The sequence below is a fragment of the Cetorhinus maximus genome, chromosome 30 (genome assembly GCF_964194155.1).
Source record: "Cetorhinus maximus chromosome 30, sCetMax3.hap1.1, whole genome shotgun sequence".
Classification (NCBI taxonomy): domain Eukaryota; kingdom Metazoa; phylum Chordata; class Chondrichthyes; order Lamniformes; family Cetorhinidae; genus Cetorhinus; species Cetorhinus maximus.
Genome location: NC_135908.1, coordinates 785806 through 812747, shown reverse-complemented (window position 1 = coordinate 812747; position 26942 = coordinate 785806). Strand labels below are relative to the sequence as shown.

At 43.3% G+C, this 26942-nt stretch overlaps 1 protein-coding gene across 3 annotated transcripts in view; it reads left to right on the top strand.

The window, feature by feature from the left end:
- Nucleotides 1-26942, top strand: part of LOC144669960 (CUGBP Elav-like family member 4) — a 728627-nt gene that overhangs the window by 689887 nt on the left and 11798 nt on the right. The window contains exon 12 of one of the 3 annotated variants that reach the window (XM_078532250.1): nt 12201-12350. The exons of 1 other annotated variant lie outside the window; for it this stretch is intronic. In XM_078532250.1, coding sequence (XP_078388376.1) covers nt 12201-12328 — 128 coding nt within the window. In that variant the 3' untranslated portion in view covers nt 12329-12350. Of the gene's footprint in view, nt 1-12200; nt 12493-26942 lie in introns of those variants that run through there. One more of the 3 variants, XM_078532249.1, reaches the window with a different exon arrangement.

The window sequence follows — 26942 nt, the reverse complement described above, 5'->3', positions numbered from 1 at the left end:
ATTGTCAGTTTGCAAAACTACCAGCCATCAATATCAGGTCATTAGTAATGGATCCAATGGGGCATTCAGGAGAAGCTTCTGTCCCCAGAGAATGGTGGGAATGTGGAACTTGCTACAACAAGGGGTAGTTGAGGTGAATAGTATTGATGTATTTAAGGGGAAGCTAGATAAGCACATTAGGGAGACATGGACAGACAGGCTTGTGTGAAGCATAAATGACTAGTTGGATTGAATGGCCTGGTTCTGTGTTGTAGACTCTAAGTAACTTGATGTAACACCTCCCTCACTTCCTAGCTTACTGGTACTGAGGCCAACTTTTGTACATGCAGCTCCTGCCATAGCGCAGTTCAGCTAATCAGCACAGATCAAACTCTCAACCTTCTGGTATATGTCATCCATTGAAGAAAGTTGCATGTACCCCCTTCACCACTGGTAGAGCACCTCTGGGGTGTATCAATGTCACCTATATCAAATTACAGTTTATTGTAGCTGTCTGTATTTTTTTTAAATAAACTAAAATGTAAGCCTATAGAAACTCACTGAAATGTACTCATGACCATAAAGAATAAAGTGGGAGTGAGATGAAGACTAGGAGAAGCCACTTTGATTGCATCATTGTGAGATAATACTCACATACCTCACAGGTGGGTGCAACTGGACAGTTACACTGAAGCTTTAATGTGAAATTATCCAGGAATTATTAACGGAACGGAATGGCCTAATGGTATTAAAAGGTACTTCCCTTGTACAAATATGATCAAATGAGCGTGAAAGGGAGGAATGGGTGGGCAGTTCGCCTGGCACGTAATAGGTTGGAGAGGAGGTGAAAAAGCCATGGAACAGTGGTTCAGCCTTGGTAGAAGGATATGCTGATGGGGTCAGATGAAGTAGGGTAGGAAGAGGCTCTGTGTAGTAGCATAAACTCCAGCATGGATCCTTTGGGCTGAATGGACTGTTTGTGTGTTGTATATTCCATGCAATTTAAATGGCAGCACTGGCTGTGTTGTCTGCATCTCAGTGGGTAACTCTGTTGCCTCTACACCATAAGGTTCCAGGTTCAAGTCCTGCTCCAAGGGCTTGAGCATAAAAATCAATGCTAATGTTCCAGTGCAATACTGAGGGAGAGCTTTACTGTCAGAGGTGCTGTTTCTCACATGAGATCTGCCTGCTTAGGTGGATGTAAAAGATTCTATGGCACTATTTTGAAAAAGCGCAGCAGAGTTCTCCCCGGTATCCTGGCCAATATTTATCCCTCAATCAACATGATGAAAACAGATGATCTGATCATTATCACATTGCTGTTTGTGGGGGTTTGTTGAGCACATATTGGCCGCTGTGTTTTTTACATTGAGGCAGTGACTGCAGTTCAAAAAATGCTTCATTGGTAGTAAAGCTTTGAGACATAAGGTGGGCGTGAAAAATACTATATAAATGTGACTCGTTCTTTTCTTTTTCATTCTAACTGCCCTAAACATCCCTAAATGTAATTCCACATAAAGTCAAGGTTGGGTCTTAAGATTGTACATTTTTAGGTGGAAAGGCTGAGGGAAGGAGAGGATAAGGTAGATTGTAAATATATGAAAGGCACACGCTGCCTCCCCTTATTGTATTCTTCTGTTCTCATTATTCTTCATGAAGACATTAGGATTCAGAGCTTTGATTGGCATTGATCTCCTGAGGACCAACAGCAATGATAATTGCGGGCAAATGTACGAATGCGTACACATGAGGACTCACTAGTAAGTGCAGTAATTAACAACTAAAGAAAAGATAGATGTGTCTCTACACAAAAAAAGATGGCAAGCAAGGGTTTCCTGAGGTAGAAACAGTGCTTTGGACTCTGCCCTTTCTGAATAATTTGCTTTACAGTTTGGCTGTAAAATGAACTGGACACTGCATTGCGGTAGCCTATTTTAACCTTCGGAACCTGGGTTTGACTCCAGCTGAGATAAACACACCATCTTTTCCATTTTCTTGAAGGGTCATAAATGAAATGACTTTGGTCATGCAACTCAGTTCCTCAGCTGGTGACGACTCACAGAACTTGCTGATATTAATGTCCCCCTGCATCTTTAGCATGCTTGCCTATTCATGTGGATGTTCAAGACAGCAGGAAACAACCAGCAGAGACTTCAGCCTGACAAGCACTCTGCGGTGAAGGAGCACGTCCAAATCTGTCAATGGCCTTCCATGCTGGGATCCTGCTATTTACTTCAATGCATTCCATGTGAATCGATTTGAGACATGTCTGAGGGGCCCTTTCTTGACCAGTCAAAGAATCAATGGGGAAAAATGGAGAATGTCTGTTACAGTTGTTTGTGCTTTTCTGAAATTGAGGCATATTCCCAGTTTACGGTTGGACACAGGCATGGATTATTCAAAATGGAAAGTTCTCAATCTCGCAACACTAACAATCCTCTGTTAGCTTGACTTGGTTGGGTAGAGTTCCCATCTGGGCCATGATGTGTGGGGTTTAACTCCGCTTTCGGAGATTAATTTTAACTTTGGGCAATATTGGGCTAGCTGCCCATTATGGACCCCGCCTAATGTTCCTTCTTATTCACGTTAATGCAAAGGTAAATCGAATATACAACGAGAAACATATTTGATATCACAAGTTTTACACGAAAGCGCCAAAGTTAAATTTAACCCCCTCAGGGTTTGAACTAGCAATCTAAACTGTTAGCCCAGTGTCATGTTGCAAGAGTGTTGTATGATCAGAGGGGCAGTCATGTGAATGAGATCTTAAATTGAGGCCCCGTCACATATCTGTTACTCGGAGCAGAGAGGTCTCCCTGGCAAACAGTCCTCCTTGAAGCACCACCGCCAAAAATCTGGCATTTGTCTCATTGCCATTGTGTGGGAACTTGCTGTGCAATTTTGAGACAATTCATTCTAAGTAAAATGCTTGGAGACATTTAAGAGGGGCCCGATATAAATAGAAATCTTCCTCGTCGCATTGATGCGGGCAAAAGCCGCGAAAATACTAGGATAACAGCGGAAATTGCTGCCTCAGAATGTTGTGCATCTTGCGGCCAACAAAAGCCACCTATCAAGTTATTAATCTACTGTCTAATCGAGTAAATGTGGACAACTCAAAAGTAGCAACAGGTATCAACGGACAAGCTAAACAACTGAGCAATTAACTCTGGTGCTAAAAAAAATTGAAAATAAAAAGGTTTCTTTTCTTAATCAGCGCTTAGTACATTTTAAGATGTTAAAGTACAAATTCCAAGATAGCAGTGCCGCTTAGCTTCCTTTCTTAGTGACCAAAGTCTCAAGGAACAATTATTTTGAAATTATTGATGCCAATCTGGGATAGTGTCGCTGAAACCTGTCAATCAAGTGGGTCTAGACCATGATTGTGGAAAAGTAAACCTCCCTGAGCATTATTATCCTTTATGCGTCTGTAAATAATTGGGGCAGAGGAGTAAGACTTTAAGGTTGGAGGGAATGTAATATAAGTCTTTTGTCTTAAGTAAAGGAGATGGAGCAAAAGCAGAATAATCGTGTGGTGTAAGGGGTGATGGTGGTACAGTTGTAATGTAACTGGGCGAGTAATCTAGAGGTCCATGCTAATGGTTTGGGGACATAGGGTTCAAATCCCACCACAGTAGCTGGTAGAGTTAAATATATTTAAATAATAAATCTGGTGAAAGCCAGTCCCAGTAATGGTGATCATGATTGTGGTAAAAAACAAAACCCATCTGGTTCACTAATGTCCTTTAGGGAGGGAAATCTCCCATCCTTCCCCGGTCTGGCCTACATGTGACTCCAGACCCACAGCAATGTGGGTGACTCTTAAATGCCCTCTGAAATGACCTAGCAAGCCACTCAGTACAAGGGCAATTAGGGATGGACAACAAATGCTGACCTTGACCTTGCCAGCGACGCCCACATCCCATGAAAAAATAAAGAAAAAAAAAAAATTTACATACATGGAAGGAGTCCATGCCAAAGTTATGCCTGTGAGGGAGCAGTGCCAAGGGCATTCTTGATGGGGTATTACCCAATGATATCTATAGGATCCTGTTACTGTCTGATCAGGGAGGTGTGTGATAGTCAGGGTTATGATATGATGCTTCAGTAAAGTGTTACTGTAATAGATGGGCCGTTTGTATTTGTCCTGTTTGGACTGTGCAGCAGGACAACAGTGAATGTGGGAAACCACACTCCCAGCCCCAGACTTCCCAGGAGCAACATCACGATGGATCTTCCAGTTTGTAATGAGGAAAAGAGGTTTTCATGCAAGATATGAATCCTGGATATTAATGCAGAGCCCAGAAAATGCTCGGAGTCCACAGTGAAATGATGGATCCACAACTGAAAGAGAAGGAGAAATTTAACACGCATCCAACTCATGAGGAATTTGCTCGGAGATCAATGTCTGTAGACCATAGCGTGAACTTGATGAAGCACTTAACATCTCAGTGGCAGAGCTGTAAGCAGGTTAATGCCCTCAGCAGTCCCATGAGCTCACCTAGAAACAAGGAGGCTGGGGTGCCTTTAAGTTTAGGGCAAAGAACTTTGTGGATTAATTCGGAAGAAACAACTTGCATTTTGAGAACTCGGAAGATGTTGTTATCGAGGTGCCACTCAAAAGGGTAACATTAACATGTCTGCCTGCCCAAAGTTGTAACGTGACCCGCTGTTATGTGATTTGATCTATAAGTGGCAGCTGGGAGCTTGATAATTCATGCAGTTAAGCACGGAGAGGCTCTGGCCAGTTAAAATGAGCTGTCAGTCATGTTACTTGATATCTCCATATCAGTCAGCTCTGAGTTTCCAGCAGCTTGGACCACAATCTAATGGTAATACTTTATTCATAGGGTCAGGTCATGGAAAATGTCACTGCCATTTCAAAGCTGAAATATGCAGACAGCCCTGAATTAATTCCCTGGTCCACGTGAAATCAGATTCTCTGTCAACCATCAGAGAACAACAGTGTTCTCTGCTTAGTCCTTGAATATTTGGACATTTGTAAATCCCTTTAAAATCCCATTTATGCTGATTGTTGGAACCATTCCAGTTTACTGTCCTTCAGTTGGCACCAAGGCAACAAGCTGCTCCCTTACAATACAATACCACGATGAAATAATTCTCTCTCTTTCTCTCTGTCCTTCACTCTCTCAGTTTCTCTCTCTTTCTTTCCCTCGCCCACTCTTTCTCTCTCTCTCTCTCTGTTGTTCTCTTTAATTGTTTGCTTTTTAAAGGGATGGTAACATAGCAGTAATGTTGTGTACTGGGCTAATAAGCAAAATGCTCTGGAGATATGGGTTCAAATCCCACCATGGGGAGGGTGGGAATTAAATTCAAATATTTAATAAATCTGAAATAAAATACTAGTCTGATTACTAATGATCATGAAACTCCTGGACTGTAGTAAAAACCTATGAGGCTCACTAATGACCTTCAGGAGAGTAAATCTGCCAACCTTACCTGGTCTGGCCTAAACGTGACTCCAGCCCTGCAGACTCTTAACTACCACTCAATTGTACCAGTGTTACAGAATATAAAACTCTGTGAATGCACTGCAGTGGTTCGAGAAGGTGGCTCACCACCATCTTCTCAAGGGCAGTTAGGGATGGACAATAAACGCTGGCCTTGCCAATGATCCCAAGAACAATTAATAATAATTTAATTTTAAAAGGTCTTATTCATCTCTCCTTCTGTTCATCTCTCTACCGATTTATCTCTCTCAAGTTCTCTCCCTATTTTATATCTCTAAATCTCTCTATCCTCCTCTATCTATTTCTTATCCATCTATGTCTCCAACTCTAATTCTGTAATTATCTCTCACCATTTATCTCTAAACTAGAGGTCAGTTAACCAACCATGTTCACAACACCCAAATACCAACAGGTTATCTGGGGATTATCAGCACCACCTCTCTAGACTCCTTTACTGTCTCTAAATTGTCAGACTCCTTGCCCAACATCCCATTGTCTTCAGTCTCCATTCCCTAGCCCCCGACTCCAACCCTCTCCCTGGCAACTGTCTCAGGCTGAGCTAGAAGGTGCACAACCTTGGTGTAATTCTTGACTCTGAGATGAACTACTAATCACATATTCGGGCCAATACGAAGGTCGTCTCTGTCCACCTCTGTGACATGGCCAACCCCACCCCTCCCTGAGCTCATCTGTTGTTGAAACTCTCATCTATGCCTTTGTTACCTCTAGACTTCACTACATCAACACATTCCTTGCAGATCTCCCAACTTCCAACCTCCATAAACTTAAGGTCACCCATAACTCTGCTGTCCCTATCTTAACTCTTACCAAGTCCTACTCATCCCTCACCCTGTGCTCACTAACCTATGTTTCCCCTCTGTCAAGCAATACTTTAGCCTAAAAATTCTCATTCTCGTTTTCAAATCCCTCCATGGCATCTCTGAAACCTCCTCCTTCTCTACAATCCTCCAAGATATCTATGTTCCTCCAATTCTGGCCTGTTGAGTATCCCCAGATTTAATCACTCCACCATTGACAGCTGTTCCTTCACCCGCTGAGGGAATCCCCTCCCAAATCCTCACACCTCTCTTCCTCACTTTAAAACATTCATATTTTTAAAATTAGATTGTTGATTTACAAGGGAGTCAAGAGTTATGGAGGATCATGCAGGAAAGTAAAGTTAGGGTACAATCAGATCAGCCATGATCTTATTAAATGGCAGAGCAGGTTCGAGGAGCTGAATTATTTTTTATTCCTTCACCAGATGTGGGCGTCGCTGGCTAGGACAGCATTTATTGCCCATCCCTAATTGCTCTCGAGAAGGTGGTGGTGAGCCACCTTCTTGAACTGCTGCAATCCATTAGATGTAGTTGCACCCACAGTGTTTTTAGGAAGAGAGTTCCAGGATTTTTACCCAGCAACAGTGAAGGAAGATGACATAGTTCCAAGTCTGGTTGGTGAGTGGCTTGGAGGGGAACTTGCAGGTGGTAGTGTTCCCATGTATCTGCTGCCTTTGTCCTTAGAGGTGGTAGAGGTCGTGCATTTGGAAGGTGCTGTCGAAGGAGCATTGATGGGTGTGAGTTTGGAAGGTGCTGTCAATGGAACATTGATGGGTGTGAGTTTCGAAGGTGCTGTCAATGGAACATTGATGGGTGTGAGTTTGGAAGGTGCTGTCGAAGGAACATTGGTGGCCTACTCCTATTTCCTAAGATCTTATGATCTTAAAACGTACCTCTTTGACCTTTTGGTCATCTGACCTGGTGTCTCCTTCTATTGGTTGGTGTCAAATTTTGTAACATCTTGGCACATTATACCATGTTAAAGGCACTTTATAAATACAAACTGCTGTACTTATTGCTGGTTGTGAAATCTTGCTGTGCACAAATTGGCTGCTGCTTTTCCACCATTACGACAGAGACTACACTTCAAAAACACTTCTACCTGCTGCCAACAGATCAGAAGAAGCTTCGGAAGTACAATCAATTTAGGCCAGAAATTCCAATGCGCTTCTTCTCCAAAAGCACAGATTCATATAATTATGAATGTAATATTGTGTGCTTGTTTAGACACACCAGTTGTGATGTTTTATTACAAACTCATCTTTTCCAACTATCTGTATCGGTTAGCGCAGAAGAAGTGAGCAAGTTTAAAAATAAAATAACCTCTCTGAAATGCATGTGTGTGAAACCGAACACCAACTCCTGCTCAAATTCCACAGAAATCCTGAACTGAACTGTGGTGGCAGTGACAGCTGGGCAGTCACTGCCAGTTCCTGGGCTCTTTGGAGCCATCTGTCAATAGCAAAGGGAAGCCAAAAAGCTTTTAAATATCATGGTCTCAAACAAGTCACAAAAGGGTTGGCATAACCCGCGTGTGATCCAAAATACATTGGGTCATTTTCAGTTCCAAATTTTCCTCTATTCAGTGGTTCTCAGGGTGAGGGCAATGTTGGTAAAGCTGTAACTATTGTCCATCCTTCAGGTGGTGGTGGACTTGGCTGCTTCTTGAACTGTTACAGCCCCCATGGTAATGTTGGGTTCATGATAGTACAGGATAGTGATTTCAGGATTTTGCCTTGTGATAATGAAGGGATGACGGTGACGTTACATAACCTGTGGCCTGATGATGCTGCTCTGCGATCTTTCTAACCAAAAACCTTTGCAGCATTGAAAGGTAGGCCAACACCAACCCAAACTCAAAAGGCCCAATTTGGGTTCGTCTAGGGCATTCACCTTTGATCTTCATTTCCATACAATCATAATTTATATTTTTTTTGTACTGATATAAATTACTCGACCTGTCATGTGGACTCAGGTGTTATGCCTTTCTAATATCACTCAGAGAATTATGTTCCATTTCCTACTGCTCCAGATTGACAATCCCACACCGTTCAATCGTTAACAAGGACAGAATATCATACCATCTACTTCTATTGTCATGCACCAGGCCCAGGCCCAATGAGATCAATGGGACAGTATCGCTACTTCACATTATCTAATTCCGGCCAGCTTCTTTATGGAAACAGTCCAAGGTTTACCATCTGTTGTCTTTCTCCAGTTATTATTTGTAGTCAGATACTACTAGAAGTGTGTCTTGATTAACAGTAACATGTCCTACAACTGTCCAGTTGTTCACTTTCCTATCTCTATCACCATCCCCCACTGACTAGAAACTGAACTAGATTTGCTGTATAAATACTGTGGCTACAAGAGCAGGTCAGAGACTGGGAATTCTGTGGCGAGTAACTCACCTCCTGACCCCCCAAAGCCTGTCCACCAGCCACAAGTCAGGAGTGTGATGGAATACCCTGCACTTGCCTGGATGAGTGCAGATCCCACAATATTCAGAAAGCTGGACACCATCCAGGACAAAGCAGCCGCTTGATTGGTCCCTCATCCACCACCTTAAAAATTCACTCCCTCCACCACCAATGCACGGTGGCAGCAGTGTGTACCATCTACAAGATGCACTGCAACAATGTACTGAGGCTACTTCAGCAGCACCTTATAAACCCACGACCTCTACCAACTAGAAGGGCAAAGACAGCAGATGAGTGGGAACACCACACCTTCAGATTCCCCTCCAAGCCACACACCACCCTGACTTGAAACCATATCACTGTTGCTTCACTGTCACTGGGTCAAAACCCTGGAACTCCCTCCCTAACAGCACTGTGGGTGTACCTACAGCACACAAACTGAAGTGTTTCAAGAAAGCGGCTCATCACCACCTTCTCATGAGTAATTAAGGATGGGTAACAAATGCTGGCAGAGCCAACGATGCCCACATCCCTTGAAAGAATAAAAAAGAAGCTAACCTGAGTTAGAACTAGTGAAGTAGCGATACTATCCCATTGATCTCATTGGGCCTGCGCCTGCTGCATGACAATAGAAGTAGATGGTATGATATTCTGTCCTTGTTAACGATTGAATGGTGTGGGATTATCAATCTGGAGCAGTAGGAAATGGAACATAATTCCCTGAGCGATATTAGAAAGGCATAACTCGCAATCCTACATGGACTGGTCGAGTAATTTGTATCAGTACAGAAAAAAATATAAATTATGATTGTATGGAAATGAAGGTCAAAGTTGAATGCCCAAGACAAACCCAAATTGGGCCTTTTGAGTTTGGGTTGGTGTTGGCCTACCTTTCAATGCTGCAAAGGGTTTTGGTTAGAAAGATCGCAGAGCAGCATCATCAGGCCACAGGTTATGTAGTCCCTTCATTATCACAAGGCAAAATCCTGAAATCACTATCCTGTACTATCATGGGCTGAACATTCCCATGGGGACTGCAACAGTTCAAGAAGCAGCCAAGTCCACCACCACTTGAAGGATCTGTTATGACAGAGTGTGGCCAAGACGAGACTATCCCATTGACTCCAGAGTTTCAGTATAATATAGACATGACATGTTCACATACACAAGCATGTAATCCTCAAGTTCTTAAGAGGAAATGGGAGAGGAAGACATGAGGGACTTACTGGAGGACTATTATCAAAGCTTTCTATTTATAAAATATAAATTATGATGAGTTTTGCATTGGCTGGCTTCTATTGTGGTGTCTAGCTTATGGAGTGCAAACTGGACATGGAGATTAGCGCCTGATTCTACAATCCCCTCACGTGAGGCACCATTTTGAGTCTGGAGCCTTCCAGAATTGATCCTATTATCAGATTTTAATAAAATTAATTTTTAATTTACATCAGCAGTATGTTATCCTGCTACTTTTCGTGAAATAGAACGCAATACTCTTCCTCATGTCCATTTCATTAAAAACAGCTGACCAAGAACAAATTGCACAGCCCCCTCTTTCTACACACCCCTCACCACCCCACCCCCACTACCCCACCCCACCCCACCCCCACCATTCCAGCATACCGGCCTTTCTAGAAGAAAAGCCAGTGTATTTACATTGGTCACTCCAGAGATCGGATTCTGCTCAAAAAACGTGAATTCCAAACCCAGGCTCCATTCCTCTCAGTGGCTGGGATTTTGCGCAAAGCCAGTCAGGCTGATCACCAAAGGATTTGGAGTTTTCCTCTGTTTCTTGGGAGTGGGGAAGGGGGCGGGAAATGAACCCCTCAGAGAGTCACTGGCCCTGCACCTTGATTGGGTCACGTAGAACAGTTGGACAAATGTCCTGGAGAAGTTTAAAAGCCGCCCCCTCACAGCTATCCAATTTAAAAAGGTTGAAAGTTAGTTAGAGCATAAATGATGATAAAGTAAACTTTATAGCACAGAAACAGGCCATTCAGCCCAGCTGTTATGCTCCACTCTTCTCCCACTCCACACCATCTAACTTTATCAGCACAACCTTCCATTCTATTCTCCTTCATGTACTTGTCCAGCCACCCCTTAAACGCAACAATACCATTTGCCCCAAATACCTCCCGTGGTTGAGGTTCCGCATTTTAACCACTCTCTGGATAAAGACATTTCTCCTGAATTCCTTACTGGCCTCTCTTATATTTATGACCCCCCTGGGCTGGGATTTTGCGACCCCACCACGGCGGCCCAGCCGAGGGGAATGCGGCAGCCCAGCCGAAAGCCCATTGGCTTCCGGCGGGGCCAGGCCATCCCGGCAGCGGGCGGGGCCCGAAAACCCGACCCCTCGTTTTGGACTCTCCCTCAAGTGGAAAGATCTCAACCCTCTCAAACCCCTCCAGGATTTTAAAGGCCACCCCTCAGCCTTTTCTGCTTCATTGACAAAACTGCACCAGCCTCTTCAATCTTTCTTGATCGGTGAACTCTCAGCTCCGATCCCAAATTTTTTTGCACCTTTTACAGTGCATCTGTATCCTTTTTGTTTTGTGCCGATCAGAATGGTTCTCAGTCCCCCCAGGTGTAATCCAGCCAGGGTTCTCTACAATTTTAACCCCATTTCTCTGCTTTTCAATACTATTCCTCTAGAATGATGATGGAACAAGGTTAAAACGTTTATTTATTTAATAAAAGCAATTCTTTCAACATGCCTCAAAATCTTGCACATGCATGTCACACTTGCATTAGTTCAATTATCCTACTCAACACATCATCATTGAATAATCAGTGAACCTGTCAACGCAAAAATATACTTTGATGAATAAATATTGTAAAATAAAAATGGAGAAAGAAAGCCAATTATTCCCTTCCGGCCTTGATAGTCTGGCTTCTCTGTAGTGATGAGCCAGGGGTATGCAAGACACTTCTGACCAATGGAACTAAGAGATTACTAAACCAGTTCGTTCTGTGCAGTTTCTGCAGGATGGGGCTGTAATGCTCCATCATTGAATTTATTTACTTACCTCTCCCCCCAAATTAACTCCCCTGAGGGACCAGCACTTAGCCTCTAATCGCAAAGCTATGATGTTCTGCCCCCAAGGGGTGGCCATGAGCTTTAAAGGGCGAGCCCATTTTTAAGCAGCGCTCCATTTGAGCAACTTCACTCCAGGCAGCCCCATCACATCTGTTAGGAAAGGGGCTTATTCCCGCACTTGTACATTGTGCGTTAGGCGGTGTAACGCTCCTGTCATTGTCAAACGACACGCCCTCAGACGTTCCACGAGGAACGTCATGAGAAACGCACGCGTAAGCGGACAAGAAGGTCATGAGTCATGGGGGCCAGGACAAAAGTGAAAAAGGTCAGGTCTTTACATTGAGGATGTGATTGACATTTGTGTCTGAACCCCTGGCCATGTCTCAGGGAGGTCCGAACTAGGCAATCAGTAGCTTTCACCATTCTGAAATGTATCTTTTGCTATTTCCAGGGTTTGTGAGTTTTGACAATCCTACCAGTGCTCAGGCTGCCATTCAGGCTATGAACGGCTTTCAGATTGGGATGAAGAGGCTAAAAGTACAACTGAAACGACCAAAAGACGCTAACCGACCATACTGACCTTCCCACCGCTCCTAAACAGGTAGACATCCCAGCACTGTGTGAGCATGGGACAGGCTGCTGTTTACATGCCGCCACACAGTGCTGCAGTGAAAGGAATATTACCACAGGTTACTCACTCCAGCCATACAGTAATGTGAATGTCAGAGTATCACTTGCTTTACAAAACAAAAATAATCCGGTCATAGTTAAAATAATTAGAAAAGTGTACTTGTCACATTTTAAGCACTTTGGGATTAAGCCAAAAAAAACAAAGAGATTTGCTCTTTGAACTTGAAAGCTGAGTTAATTCTGATCGATTTTGCGATGTGTCTTAATAAGTACAACTTAAATCAGAAATAGTGATTGGGAACGATACTTGTGCAGTGCAAGGGAGATTTAACGCTGAAGGTGTCCTTTTGAAAAGACCACTCGAGGTTTTCTCCCTCTGAGCCCCAGCATTTCTCTCCACCCTATCTTGTCAAGGCAGTAGCAGGTTAAAAGGGGTTTTCTTGTCTCACGGGCAGCTCAGCACTGGTACCATCTTTGCCCAGTGGTGATTGGGTGGCATTTTCTGTGCACTCACTTACCTCTTAAGCCACATCAAGGATGTCAGAAAGTTCCAACCCACCCCCCAGATCTGCTGGTGTTTGAACAGAGGAAATTGTATCAACCGGTGTTTGCAGCCTAGGGATCGGACATAGGAAGTTCATGTGAATGCATTAATCCAAATATGACTAATACCACACAGCATGGTTTCAATACTTCTGCATCTCGGACTGGGTGAGGTTTCCTTATCTTTTTCACATCTGTGCACGGATGTGTTATAAAGATGTTTCCTGACTGTCAAAAAACATGCAAGACTTCGAATGACGACTTGCATTTTTTTGGAACTGTTACAAGACAGCTTTATCAGGAAGATTTGAAAATAAGCCAACTCCTTAACAGCCGAGGGAGATTAGTTTGTTTGACTGACAGCTTGATTTCATACATAAGTGTATTGGCCAGTGACGATTACAAGGCAAAGAAGTCCCTTAGTCCCTTTTGAGGTGATCTTCCAGAATAAACCCTACCACCTTCCCCATTACCAAACCGCACCTGGACAGGCAGATAGAGGCTCATTAAATGTCTTACCAAAGGACAGCACCTCAGGCTCCCTCAACATTCCACTGGAAGGTCAACCTAGATATGCACTCAAGTCAGGAGTATTATGCAAATATTGCAGGTCTGGTGGGCTGGGAGGGTGGTATTCTCATGAAACAGTGATAGGATATTTCAGAATGTGGAAATTACTTATGTCAAGAATATTAAGCCTAACATCAATGTAATCTTGCAGAAAGGAGACATGTTGCTGAAGCTTTGCAGCTTGCACTCATCAGGACAAATGCAAGAATGCCAAATTTCAAATGATCACAGCAATTTATACTACCAGAGAAAAGGATGCTGATTGGTTGGCAAGTTAACTCAGATTGGCCAAGGCTTTGCCATGGAGAAACCAAAGGGGAACTATAGGCTTCTGTGGTATAAATTGTTGCGATTGTTTGAAATTTGGCATTCTTGCATTTGTCCTGATGAGTGCAAGACGAAAACTTTGGCAACATGTCTCTCTTTTCCGCAATATTCAAATTCTGTACTAACTAGCGGTCAATGTAATTCTGAATTAGTGGAAATATTCTATTTGTATATTTAATGTAAGATATTATAGCATTCTTATTAACATCCCATCAGAATTGCAGCTGCTTTTAATATCAGGAAATGACGTTCTTGATATTATTGCAAAAAGTGATCATGACCCCATCAGCATCACCATTTCAATTCCGTGTTATCTGGACTCTTGATTTTCAGATCAGAAATCAATGAAAGACAATTTAATTCAATTTAACCTTTCTTTGTCAGAACCAAAACTCCAATGGCTGACATTGCCTAACACATCATTCAAAGACAATTGAAACACCTTTAAGGACACAATGCAGAACATGTAAGATAAATAAATGCCTAAGATTATTAAACTGGGATTGACAGGCAAGGCAAAATGAGCAGGAAAACACACTCCAGCAAGAGAGAGATGAGGGAAATTACTAACATGAATATTGAGGAGGATGTCAGGATGGGGTAAAGAAGACCTTGGAAATGAGGAGAGATTGGGCCGATTAGGCCTCTATTCACTGGAGTTTAGACGAATGAGGAGATCTCATTGGAACATATAAAATTCTGGCAGGGCTAGACAGACTGGACGCAGGGATGATGTTTTCTCTGGCTGGGGGGAAGTCCAGAACAAGGGGCCACAATCTCAGTGATGGGGTAGGCCATTTAGGACTGAGATGAGGAGAAACTTCTTCACTCAGAGGCTGGTGAACCTGTGGAATTCTCTACCATAGAGGCTGTGGAGGCCAAGTCACTGAATATATTTATGAAGGAGATAGATAGATTTCTAGACTCTAAAGGCATCAAGGGGTATGGGGAGAGAGCAGGAGTATGGTGTTGAGATGGAGGATCAGCCATGATCATATTGAATGCCGGAGCAGGCTCGAAGGGCCGAATGGTCTACCCCTGCTTCTATTTTCTATGTTTCTATGTTTCTAGGAAGATTGCAGAAGTAAAGCATGATGTTGGAAATTTCTTAGACGTTGTTTATAGAAGAGATGTGAAACGTGAAGAACATTGCAGGAAAGAAAATGAAGATAATTAATATACTAAATGAACCCTTTCTCCATAATTAATGATAAAGAATGAACGGCTTTGATATAAATGATATGTACGCTGTAGGTGGGTTAACAGAGAGCAGAATGAGTGGATCTCAAAATGGATAGTACTGAGGTTTTGCAAGACGAGACAAGATTTATTAATTATTATTATTAATGCATCTATGAACACAGAATAAGCCCCATTGGATTAGAAACATGCAACAGAATCAGGGAATTGTTAGCAGTGCAGAAGGAGACTATCCAGCCCTTTGTGTCTGTGCTGACAATTGAGCAATTCAGCTAGTGCCATTCCCCTGCCTTCTCCCTGTAACTCTGCACATTCTTCCTTTTCAGATAATAATCCAATTCCCTCTTGCATGTCTCAGTTGAACCTGCCTCTACCACACTCTCAGTAATTCCAGATCTTATGAAAAAGTTTCTCCTCATGGTTTCATTGCTTCTTTTTCAAAACTATTTTAAACCTGTGCCCCTCTCATTCTTGATCCTTCCACCAATGGGAACAGTTTCTCCCTATCTACTCTGTCCAGGCCCCTCATGATTTTGAATACCTCTATCAAATCTACTCTCAACCTACTTTTCTCCAAGGAAAATAGTCCCAACTTCTCTAATCTATCTACGTAACTGAAGTTCCTCATTCCTGTGACCATCCTCGTAAATCTTTTCTGCACTTTCTCTAATGCCTTCACATCCTTCCTAAAGTAGATACAAGGGACCCCTTCAACATGACAGGAAGCTCATGGGATCACAGGGATCACCTATTTAACATCTGCCTGATGTCGCTTTCTAGTGAAGTCAAACGGTCAGCACCAGGATCCAACATGATCCACTGTTATACGTAGGGTGGGTTCGGTGAAAGTGATACCCATGACGTCCATTTTGAAAAAGCCCAGCAAAACAGACCTAGGCAAAAGACAGACGTTTCAGCTTGACGTCAATACGGGGAACAGTAATGGGATCAATTAACAGGAGTACAATAGCAAATAGCAGTCAATGGGGGACATCAGGCACTTTCAGCTTTCCTGACCTTTTTGAGGACCTGGCGTACTGCGTCGATTATGGAAAGCTTACAACAAAGAACTTTCAAAACTACAGGTTAGAGTAAATGATGCTGAAACTTGAATAGTGCACTGGTCTGGGCAGGAACAGTACACAACCTGTTTCTGGCCATCCAACATCAAGGGAGACATTTAAACCCTGCACAATAACCATGAGACCAGCCTCTAACGTCAGTGTATTGGCACAACAGGGAATCTTGCTAGAAGTTTTGCCTGTTCATTTTTCAAAGGAGGTGATTGAGGAGTGTCTGCATAGAGGCGTTAGAAGAAAATAAATGGCATAGTAAAAGGTAAATACTACTGCAAACTGAGCCATAACAATAGGACAAGGTTCAATCTAGTCGCTTAGGTGTGACAGAAGGAAGTTTCTTATATAAAGTGGGATTGGCACGCAGAGCAGATATTTCAATAGGACTGGTGCAAACATTAACCCAAGAATCACCAATTGGATTCTCGAAGCCTGAAGTAACGTTGAGCTGATTGGCTTTCTTCATCTGTGCTTCCTTCTGACATATTATCCAGAACGTTGGTGTGTGTACAAATCCCCTTTTGTCCTCTAGTTGTCTTTACTGGTAAAAGTATTCACAGGATGAGCTTCACCTTCAGAGTATATGTCAGAAAGTCCGCCCTCTGGTTCTCTTACTCTCAGCAATTAAAGGGGCAGTGTCGAGGCACTTTACCAAAATGAGGAGATTAAGAAAAACCCAAAAGGGCTGGAAGGCTCTGAAGTCCTTGTATTGAAATCCCTTCCCATTCCCCAATTTATGAACAAAAGAAATAGGAGCAGAAGCAGGCCATTCGGCCCCTTGAGCCTGCTCTGCCACTCAATAAGATTATGGTCGATCTGTTTGTGTTTCGAATTCCACATTCCCATCCACCCCCGATACCCTTTGATTCCCTTGCCTAACAAGAATCTATCTACCTCAGCCTGAAGAATATTCAATAAACCTGCCTCCACCACCTTCTGAGGCAGCGAGTTCCAAAGTCACACAACCACCTGAGAAAAGGTTTCTCCACATCCCTGTCCTAAGAGGGTGACCCCTAATTTTAAAACAGTAATTTATCAGAGCAGGATTTTCTTTTTCATGATGCGTTAGAAACATCAAACAGAGTGTAGTGGAAATCAGGAACTTTCTCCCCCCAAACAGTTGTTAAAGCTGGGGGTCAACTGGTAATTTCAAAACTGAATGATAGATTTTTGTTCCTCCTGGGTATCAGGAGTTACGATACAAATCAGTCATGTTCTAATTGAATGGCAGAACGGGCTCAAAGGATTGAATGGGCTACTCACTTTCCTATGTTCCTATCCAGTCTCTTACTTGATCTTGCTGGTGCTAAGTCACCCCCCTGTCCTCCCTCTTAGCTAGGCCACTCCTGGGCTGTCACTTACAAGGAGTTGCTCCACGTTTTGCCAGAGACTCTGCAACTTCTGCTGGGACCTACTTGAGAGAGTGTTTCCAAGGCCCTGGGTCCTGTCAAGCATACCTGCACTCGCAGCATCGGATGTAATTTCCTGTCTCCCTCGCCCTCCCCTGACCTCTGCTGTCAAGCCTCTCCCTTCACCTCCTGGGTTGCTGCTTATCAGAGACGTTACCCTAACAATGAGCAAGACCTAAACTGAAGGTCACCAGACCAGCAGGAACCTTAAGATAAAAGGAAAACACAGCAGATGCTGGAAATCTGACATAAAAACAGAAAATGCTGGAAAAACTCAGCAGGTCTGGCAGCATCTGTGGAGAGAGAGACAGAGTTAATGTTTCGAGTCCGTATGACTTCTTCAGAGCTCTGAAGAAGAGTCATATGGACTCGAAAGGTTAACTCTGTTTCTCTCCCCACAGATGCTGCCAGACCTGCTGAGTTTTTCCAGCATTTTCTGTTTTTATGTCAGCGAGAAACCTTGATGCTTTTTACTAGCATCGGGTAAAGCCATTCTGCTCAGGTCATCACCTTCATCTTTAAAATGGAGGGAATCGAAACATGAGGCTCTCACTTCATAAGAGAAGATGCAGGTAAAAAGTTTTTTGTTGAAGTGCCTGCATCCGAGATATGGCAACACAACAGGGAAGCTGAGCCAGCCTAAATATTTCCCCACTGAGGCAATAATTCCCCTTTTAACCTACAGGGTTTAGAGCGATTGTATTTTCCCTTGAAATGCTGAAGTGCCCCCACTAGATGGTGCCAAGGTTAATGTTCTTGCAAAGTTGTGACCATTGTGTCTGGTGCAGGGAAATGCTGTCCTGCCAATCCAACCAGGTTACAACAGTATTGCTCCTAAACTAGCAATTAAACAGGAATGTGCAACACAGGGAATAATGTCTGTCTTTAACCGGAAACTGTTTGTTTTGTGTTATATTTAAAATGTTTGCTCATTTTAAGATCACTTCAAAGGTACATTTGGTTTCTAATTTATGCATAACCTGTTTCTCTCGAGTACTTGTCCTCATTATTTTCAAGCGTAAGACAGGGTGGTAGAGCGTTAGTTTGTACATGCGTCCGTTTGTGTTTTATGTTAACCTACTTGAGGTACTTTCACTTACAACATCAGACAGTGTGGATTCACTGGGAAATAAAACAAATGCAGCTGTTATAACTGATCACCAGGATGATGAGCAAATATTGGATAAATTGGCAGCAAGGAGCTTGGCAGTGGCGGGCAGAGGTCCTGTACCCTTAAATTCAGCTGTTTCATAAAATGTAGCCAGTACCCTAACTCGCACCAAGCCCTGTTCACCCATCACCCACACCCCCGATCGGTGATCTACGTTGGCACCTGGTGTGGCAACATGTCGATTTAACAATTCCCTTCCTTGTTTTCAAAGCCCTCAATGGCTTTGCACCTCCTTCTCCCCCTACCCCCCTCAAGCCTTACAATCCTCCAAAACCTCTGCACTGGGCCAAGCGTGGTCCCTCTCACATCCCCCAATTTCCATTGCTCTACCATTAGCAGCCACGTTTTCAGATGCCAGACCCCTAAGCTCTGAAATTCCCGCCCTGAATATCTCTGTCCCTCTACCTCACTCATCGCCTTTAAGATGCTTCCAATAAACTACCCCTTTGACCAAGGTTTGGGTTACCTGACCTAGTACCTCATTAGGTGGCTCAGTGTCACATTTTGTTGGATTGCGCTCCCTGTGATGCAACCTGGGACCTTTATATATATAAATGCAAGTTGTTGTTATTAATCTCCCTGTGATTGTAGCCGGCCACTGGCTTTCTGACCAGTGAGGGATGGGGTCAATGGGGCTGTCTGTCCAGCGTGATGTGGAAGGAGGGAAACGGTTTGCGTGCGTTAGAAGTGCGGAGAAATGTCATCAGGGATAAATTCCAATTTGAGGGTGTTTTATTCTGAAGGGGAACATGCAGGAGCCAGAACAGAGGGTGTGAGTTTTGCCTTTGCCACCAGAGGGGGCAGTTGCTCCAGTGAAGTCACGTAAACTGGAAAATGCTTATCGACTGTGGAGATTAATGTGTTTTAAAAGGGATTAATTCACGACAAAGTAGTATTTAAAAATAATGCTCAGATTTGACCAAACGACAGAGCTGATTTGGTTTTAAGGATAAAATAATATCAAGTCTCTTCAGATCTTTCGTAAGTAACATTCCCATTACAACATTTGGCTAAATCAAAATCAGATGTTGATTTACTAAAAGCCTGGTTAAGCTGCCTGAATATCTCCACATCATGAAGTGTAGGAATAAATGAATTTGTACATTTTTTAAAAAGCCAAAGTTCTTATGTCAGGTTTCAACTGAACAAATTGGGAATTGATCATTCATCTGATGGCAGCCTGTGGGATCTTGCTGTGCACCAACAACACTTCCCCCCCCCCCCCGCTGTGAATTACTATGAGACCTGATGATGGCTTTGCATTGGGGAACTGGGCTCCTCTTCCCAACAGCCAAAGTGCTGACAGCTCCATAATTAAACGCTCGCTTGAAGAGAAAGGGAGCCTGGAAAAAGATGATCAATATTGAGCTATGATCCCGAGGGAGACCATTAAATTCTAAAAAGAAATTTGAAACCCCAGTTATGAGCTGAAAGGATAACGCCGCAAGATGTCATGTTTTACACAAAACTTACACTGTACAAGAATTAAACAAAGCAAAGTACCTAACACTATATTTCATAAACACTTATTCTTTAAGCCCAAAAATCTCAATGGGTCACTCCCTATTCTAATTTTATTTTCACCAAGAGATCTCCTACTGTAGCAATTATGGTCTTATTTAGTGTGTAATGTACCTTTAAGAATAATGCTTGTTAAGCAAGATCACATGATCTGCAGTAACCAATAGGAGAGTAGCTCGGGCTACCTCAGCAGTCAGTGTAAAGATAGAGTTGGAGTTGAAAGCACACGTGTAGTTGCTGCTGAGTATATTGTAAATAAACTTCATGTTCCCACCCAAGAAGTGTCTGCAGATCAACTCTATCATTAATAGCACAACTCGGACACCCTACAACAAACTGGCGATGAGGACAAAACAAGATTCAACAGAAGAAATCAAGTTAAAAAGAAATCGGCACTGTACCTCACCCAGTGATTGTAAGTAGCAAGCTCCATTAGAATTGAAGAAGTTATCCCCTCTCAAAATGCCACAATTTGGGAGAATCAAACCTTATGAACCAGCCACAGATGATTGGTCTCAATACATAGAACGCCTCAAGTTCTTTTTTCATGTGAGCGAGATTACGGTGGAAGAGAAGAGGCGAGTGATCCTCTTGAGTAATTGTGGGACCAAAACCTACAGTCCAATTCGAAATTTGACGGCACCCAGTGCCCAATATTAAAGAATTCCGATGAATTGGTGGACCTTATGAAGGGTCACTTTCAACCCAAGTCCTCAGTCATGATGCAGAGCTCCAGGTTTAATTCACGAAACAGAGCCCTGGGTGAGACAATTGCCATGCTACCTGGCAAATTTGAAGCAGCTAACGGAACATTGTGAGTTCAGTACGACTCTGAACAACATGTTCAGGGATGGTTTAGTGTGTGGGTGTGAAGGAGGACACTATTCAGAAAAGGTTATAGTCCGAAGTGAATCTGGATTTCAAGAAGATGCTAGAGATAGGGCTGGCTACGGAAAGCACAGTGAGAGATTCAAAAGCCATACAGGGAGCGCAAAATGGCGCCGCCCTCCACATCGGGCAGGAAACCTCAGCTGAATGAGTCGTGAAAAAAACGAGACTCTGTCGAGAAGCAGGAAACAGCCCCAGCTAGCCGAAGAATAAAGAAAAATAAATTAGCAGCAAAATTGATGAATAATTTTAATAGATGTGGAAACAATTAGCCTTTCAGCAATTGGCAGTTTAAAAAAATCAAATGCTACAATTGTCACAGAAATGGACATATAATGAGGCAGTGTAAGGAAAGATTCAAACAGGATTGTAAACAAAAGCCCAATGAAATCTACAATGTAGAAGAGCCTGAAACAATGAATTCAGACATTGACTCATTGTTTAATCTGAAAGTTAGAAAGACAGAACCAATATTTGTCACAGTGAAAGTAAATGGCAAATCTGTTGGAATGGAAGTGGACACGGGAGCTTCCACTACAGTGATTGGGGAACACACCTTCAGATATTTGAATAATGATGAACATCAATTAAGTTTAGAAGAAACAGACACCAAGTTAAAAACATATACAGGTGAAGACATTCAAGTAAAAGGCATAAGCAGAGTAACTGTCCATTATGGAAGCCAATCGGCAAAGCTACCCTTGATGGTGGTAGCAGGTGAAGGGCCAAGACTCCTGGGGTGAAATTGGTTAAAGGAGATTCAGTTAGAATGGGCTGAAATTTTCCAGTTGCGAGCAAGTGGGCTACCAGAGCTACTTAGAAACTATGCCACTGTCTTTAAGGACAAACTGGGGAAAATCCAAGGTCCACAGGCCAAGATTCATGTGGATCTAGAAACAACCCCTCACTTCATGATGGTGAGACCGGTGCCATATGCCCTGTGATAAAAAGTTAACATTGAGCTGAACAGACCAGAGAAACTGGGCGTTATACAACCTGTTCAGTTCTCAGAATGGGCAGCACCCAAAATCCCCATCCTTAAACCCAACCAAAGCATCTGAATTTGAGGAGACAACAAACTGACGGTTAATAAAATAGTTAAGCTAGTCAGACACCCATCTCAAAAATCGAAGACCTGTGTGCCAAGCTGGCAAGAGGGACAACGTACACAAAACTTGACATGAGTCACGCTTACCAACAATTAGAATTGGAGAATGCTTCCCGAGAATTTGTCACAATTAATACCCACAAAGGGTTGTACCAATATACACGATTACCCTTCTCTGTCTCCTCCGCTTGTGCCATCTTTCAGAGAACAATGGAAAGCTTTACTGCAGGGACTACCCCAGGTTGTAATCTATTCAGACAATGTATTGGTGACAGGATTCACTGAAAAAGAGCATTCGACAAACTTAGAAAAAGCTTTAAAGCGTTTCTTGCAAGCTGGAGTGTGTTTAAAAATTGAAAAGTGCACGTTCCAAGCGAGGGAGGTAATCTATTTGGGTCACCGGGTAGATTCACAGGGCCTCCACCCAGCTGAGGAGAAAGTGAGAGCCAAAGAGAGGCACCTGCACCAGAGAACGCCTCAGAGCTCAAATCAACTATTATGGGCAGTTCTTACGCAATTTGTCTACAGTGCTGCCCCCCTGCATTCTCTAATCAAAAAGAACCAGCGTTGGTCTTGGGAGATGCCCCAGAAAGAAGCTTTCATAAAGGTGAAACAATTGTTGCACTCGTCCAATCTATTAGTGCATTATGACCAGACGAAAGAATTGGTGCTGACATGTGACGTATCTCTCTATGGAGCTGGAGCAGTGCTCTCCCATTGGATGGACGACAGCACGGAACAGCCATTGGTTACGTTTCAAGAGCACTCATCACAGCGGAACAGGGATACTCGCAGATAGAGGAAGAAGGCCTGTCCATCATCTTCGGTGTGAAGAAATTTCACCAGTATGTACACGACTGCCATTTTATAATCATTTCAAACCACAAACCATTGCTAGGATTGTTTAGTGAGGACAAGGCTATACCACCCATAGCCTCAGCAAGAATACAACATTGGGCTTTAATTCTGGCAGCATACAAATACACCTTCATACATAGGCCTGACAATCAAATCGCAAACGCCGATGCCCTTAGACATTTGCCTTTACAAGAAAATGATGAGGACGTCCCAGTTCCACAGGAACTTGTTTTACTGTTAAATTTCTTAGATTCCTCGCCGGTATGTGCTCGACAGATCAGAGACTGGACAAGTCGGGACCCAGTCCTATCTCAGGTACGAGAACAAGTGCTACATGGTTGGTCACAGGAGCCTGTACCTGACTAAATGAAACTGTACTTCAGTAGAAGACATTAAATAACCAGCCAGGGTGGCATCTTATTGTGGGGAGCACGAGTGATAGTTCCTCCAAAGGGAAGGGAGCCGCTTTTAATTGAACTACACAGTGCCCATCCAGGAATTTCCCACATGAAGACCACAGCACGCAGCTATCTATGGTGGCCAGGGATGGATGGTAAAATAGAGAGTTTAGTAAAGCACTGGGTACAATGTCAGCAACTGTAAAAGTTACCAGCGACAGCTCCATTACGCCCATGGGAGTGGCCAGGTAGACCCTGGGTGCGGTTACACATTGATCACATTGGACTCTTCCTGGGAACAATGCTTCTGCTCATTGTCAGTGTCCATTCAAAATGGTTGGACATATATGAGGTGAAGTCACCAATGTCGGCCGCTACAGTTGAGAAACTACATCAAAGTTTTGCCATTCACCGATTACCAGAGGTAGTCGTTTCCAATAATGGCACGGCATTTACAAGTGCTGAGTTTCAACAGTTTATCAGCCTCAACGGTATCACTCATGTGAAAACTGCGCTGTACCCCCCTTCCCCAAACAGACTGGTGGAAAGGGCAGTTCAAACGTTCAAGGCAGGCATGAAAAAGCTAACTGGTGATTCCTTGGCAACCAAGCTAGCACGCTTTCTTTATCATTACAGGACCACCCCTCACACAACAACAGGTGTCACACCTGCGGAGTTAATGTTGAAATGGCAGCTCAGGGCGAGATTGAGCTTAATAATGCTGAATTTAGAGGGGAAGGTGGAAAGGAGTCAGGGAAGCCAGAAAACTAGGTACAACCAGCATAGTCGGGAGAGGAAATTTACCGTGGGAGAGACGATGTACGTGAAAAACTTTGGAGAAGGACCGAAGTAGTTTCTGGGTGAAAAAGGTGCGGTGACTGGACCTCTATCTTACCACATGGAGGTGGAAGGCCAGATCATCTGTAAACACGTGGACCATTTAAGGAAGAGAGAGACAAAATCACCAAGATATGGTTCCACCAGCGATCAGGACTGGGTCTGTGTTTCCTGTTGAGGATGCTCAACCCAGGACTGACATGTCCGATGTTCCTGTAAGAGTTGAGGATACAGAACTGCAAGTGCCCATCGAAACACCTGATGTTCAGGCAACTCCGGAAAAGGGGGTTCCTGACAAAGAATCTGAAGTTGTGGAGCTGAAACGTTCCACACGTACCAGGAAACCACCTGAAAGACTGAACTGGTAAATTCCTCACCCAGTGTAAATATTATGTCTTGAAAAATATGTATTGCAAATATAATATGTATAGTTGAGTTAAAGAGGGAGGAATGTAGTAATTATGGTTTTATTTAGCGTGTAATGTACCTTTAAGAATAATACTTGCTAGGCAAGATCACATGATCTGTAGTGATCTATCCATAGGAGAGTAGCTCGGGCTAACTCAGCAGTCAGTGTAGAGATAGAGTTGGAGTTGAAAGCACAGGTGTAGTTGCTGCTGAGTATATTGTAAATAAACTTAATGTTTTCACCCAAGAAGTGTCTGCAGATCAACTCCATCATTAATAGTACAACTCAGCCACCCTACCACATCTATACTTTCCAGGACCTTGAGAGTTCCTTCAGTTCTCCTGGGACCAAATCAAAGTATGCCACAGCTCTCAGGAATTCACTTTAATTATCCCCCATCTTCCTGATATTCTCCGAGATTTCTTGGGGTCCTTACACTATCATTCGTTAGATGACCCTCTAATTCTCCTTAAGCACCTCACGCTTGTGGACACCCCAGATCAAGCATGGGCTTCACTGCCTTATTGCTTAGTGGTCTGCAGCTCCTGGCAGCTTTCTCGCTCTGCTTGTTTTCAAGCTGTTCCACCTCCAAAAGCCACACAGTTAAACCCAAAACAAAAGGGTACCTCCCCTGCAACCTGTTTCATTGACAATGTGGCATGCCTGGGATGCCTCAGATAGAGATTGAAACTAATGATCTTTACCTTCCAAATCATCCCTTTAATTCTGGGACCCACATAAATAACCTAAACCCCTTATGAAGACAACTATAGACATCTCCTCCCCACCAAGACTCAGAGAGGGGTCCCCCATTGTTCAGTGTTTCCCCACTTCAGCTCTGCCCTTATTTAATAAACACAGGACACCCTTTAAATTTAAGTCTGTTTACCAGCCTTCCAAACCAGTAGGTGCTTTCATTTTATTCATTTTAATAACTTCAATCCCACAAGCAAAAGGTCATATTCCTAAAACATCTGAATCGTGAAGTTTGACATTTTTGCAACAAATGGCCTCAGGACGTCTAAAATGAGGACTTTGTTCAAAGGGTTGTGAATCTTTGGAATTCTCCTAGACATGGCTGCACCGTCGTTGAACACATTTGAGGCTGGGACAAACATATTTTTGGCCTGTCAGGGAATGAAGGGATGTGGGGAGCCAGCAGGAAAATGGGGTTGGAGCCCAAGATCAGCCATGATCGTATTGAATGGCAGAGCAGGCTCGATGGGTTGTGTGGTTTAGACCTGCTCCTGTTTCTCGTGTCCTTATGTTCTGATGACACTGTCCTATTTTGGCATTTCAGCGTTAGAAAGTGTATCAAAATTTGATTGTGACATTATGCATGAGGTCATTGTAACCAAGATGGCGCCTTTATCTGTTCTTGAAAAGTAATTGCTAAACCCTTTATATTTGGACTAACATTGCAAACCCTTCTGCTTCAGTGAGATTATTTTATTTTTCACCCTCCAGTTTCAAGTGGGGATAATATCCATTTAGTAATAATGGGGCAGAATTTTGCCCTCGGTGAGCGGGCCCCACCCCCAAATCGCCGAGGGGAAAATCCTGGCCAATGTCTTGCAATTAACCAAACTTTCTGTGGATTCAATGCTGCCTCCTGTGTTTTCTGGTGTGTATAACACCAACATGGGGGTGATAGTAATTCCTGCCATAAAGCAAAACGTACTCAAGTCAGGTCATGGAGTTTTTTTGTTGTCACAGTTATACCACCTCCTTTGCTCTCAGACCCTGGGGTGGAAATACAGATGGTGCCACAATGAGTTTAAGAGGCGTTTGGGAAAGTGCTTTCCCCAGCTCACATTCTCAGAGCCGTTAGCTGGTTAAATGGCAGAGCAGGTGTGAGGGGCTGAATGGCCATACATCCCTTTTTTACATCCCTTCCATACTGAAGCAGTTGGATGGAATGTCCCTTTGCAATGTCCCTGTTCTCTGATCCAGTCTAGCCAATGGAGTGGATGGTTGTGGACTGTAACAGCGCACTCTCAGTCCGACACCAGGAGCTGTGCAGTACGATTTACAGTCACACGCTACTTGAACAGCCCTTACACCAGAAGGGCAAATTTGAAAAGTCACCACCCTCTAGGCTCATTTAGAGTTTCAGTGAGCCAAAATTCCCAAAATTACCCCAAATTCATAGAATGGTTAACAGTACAAAAGGAGGTCACTCAGTCCATCATCTACGCACTGGCTAAATTCGAACCATCATCCCCACTGCCCACCCAGTTCTAGGCGT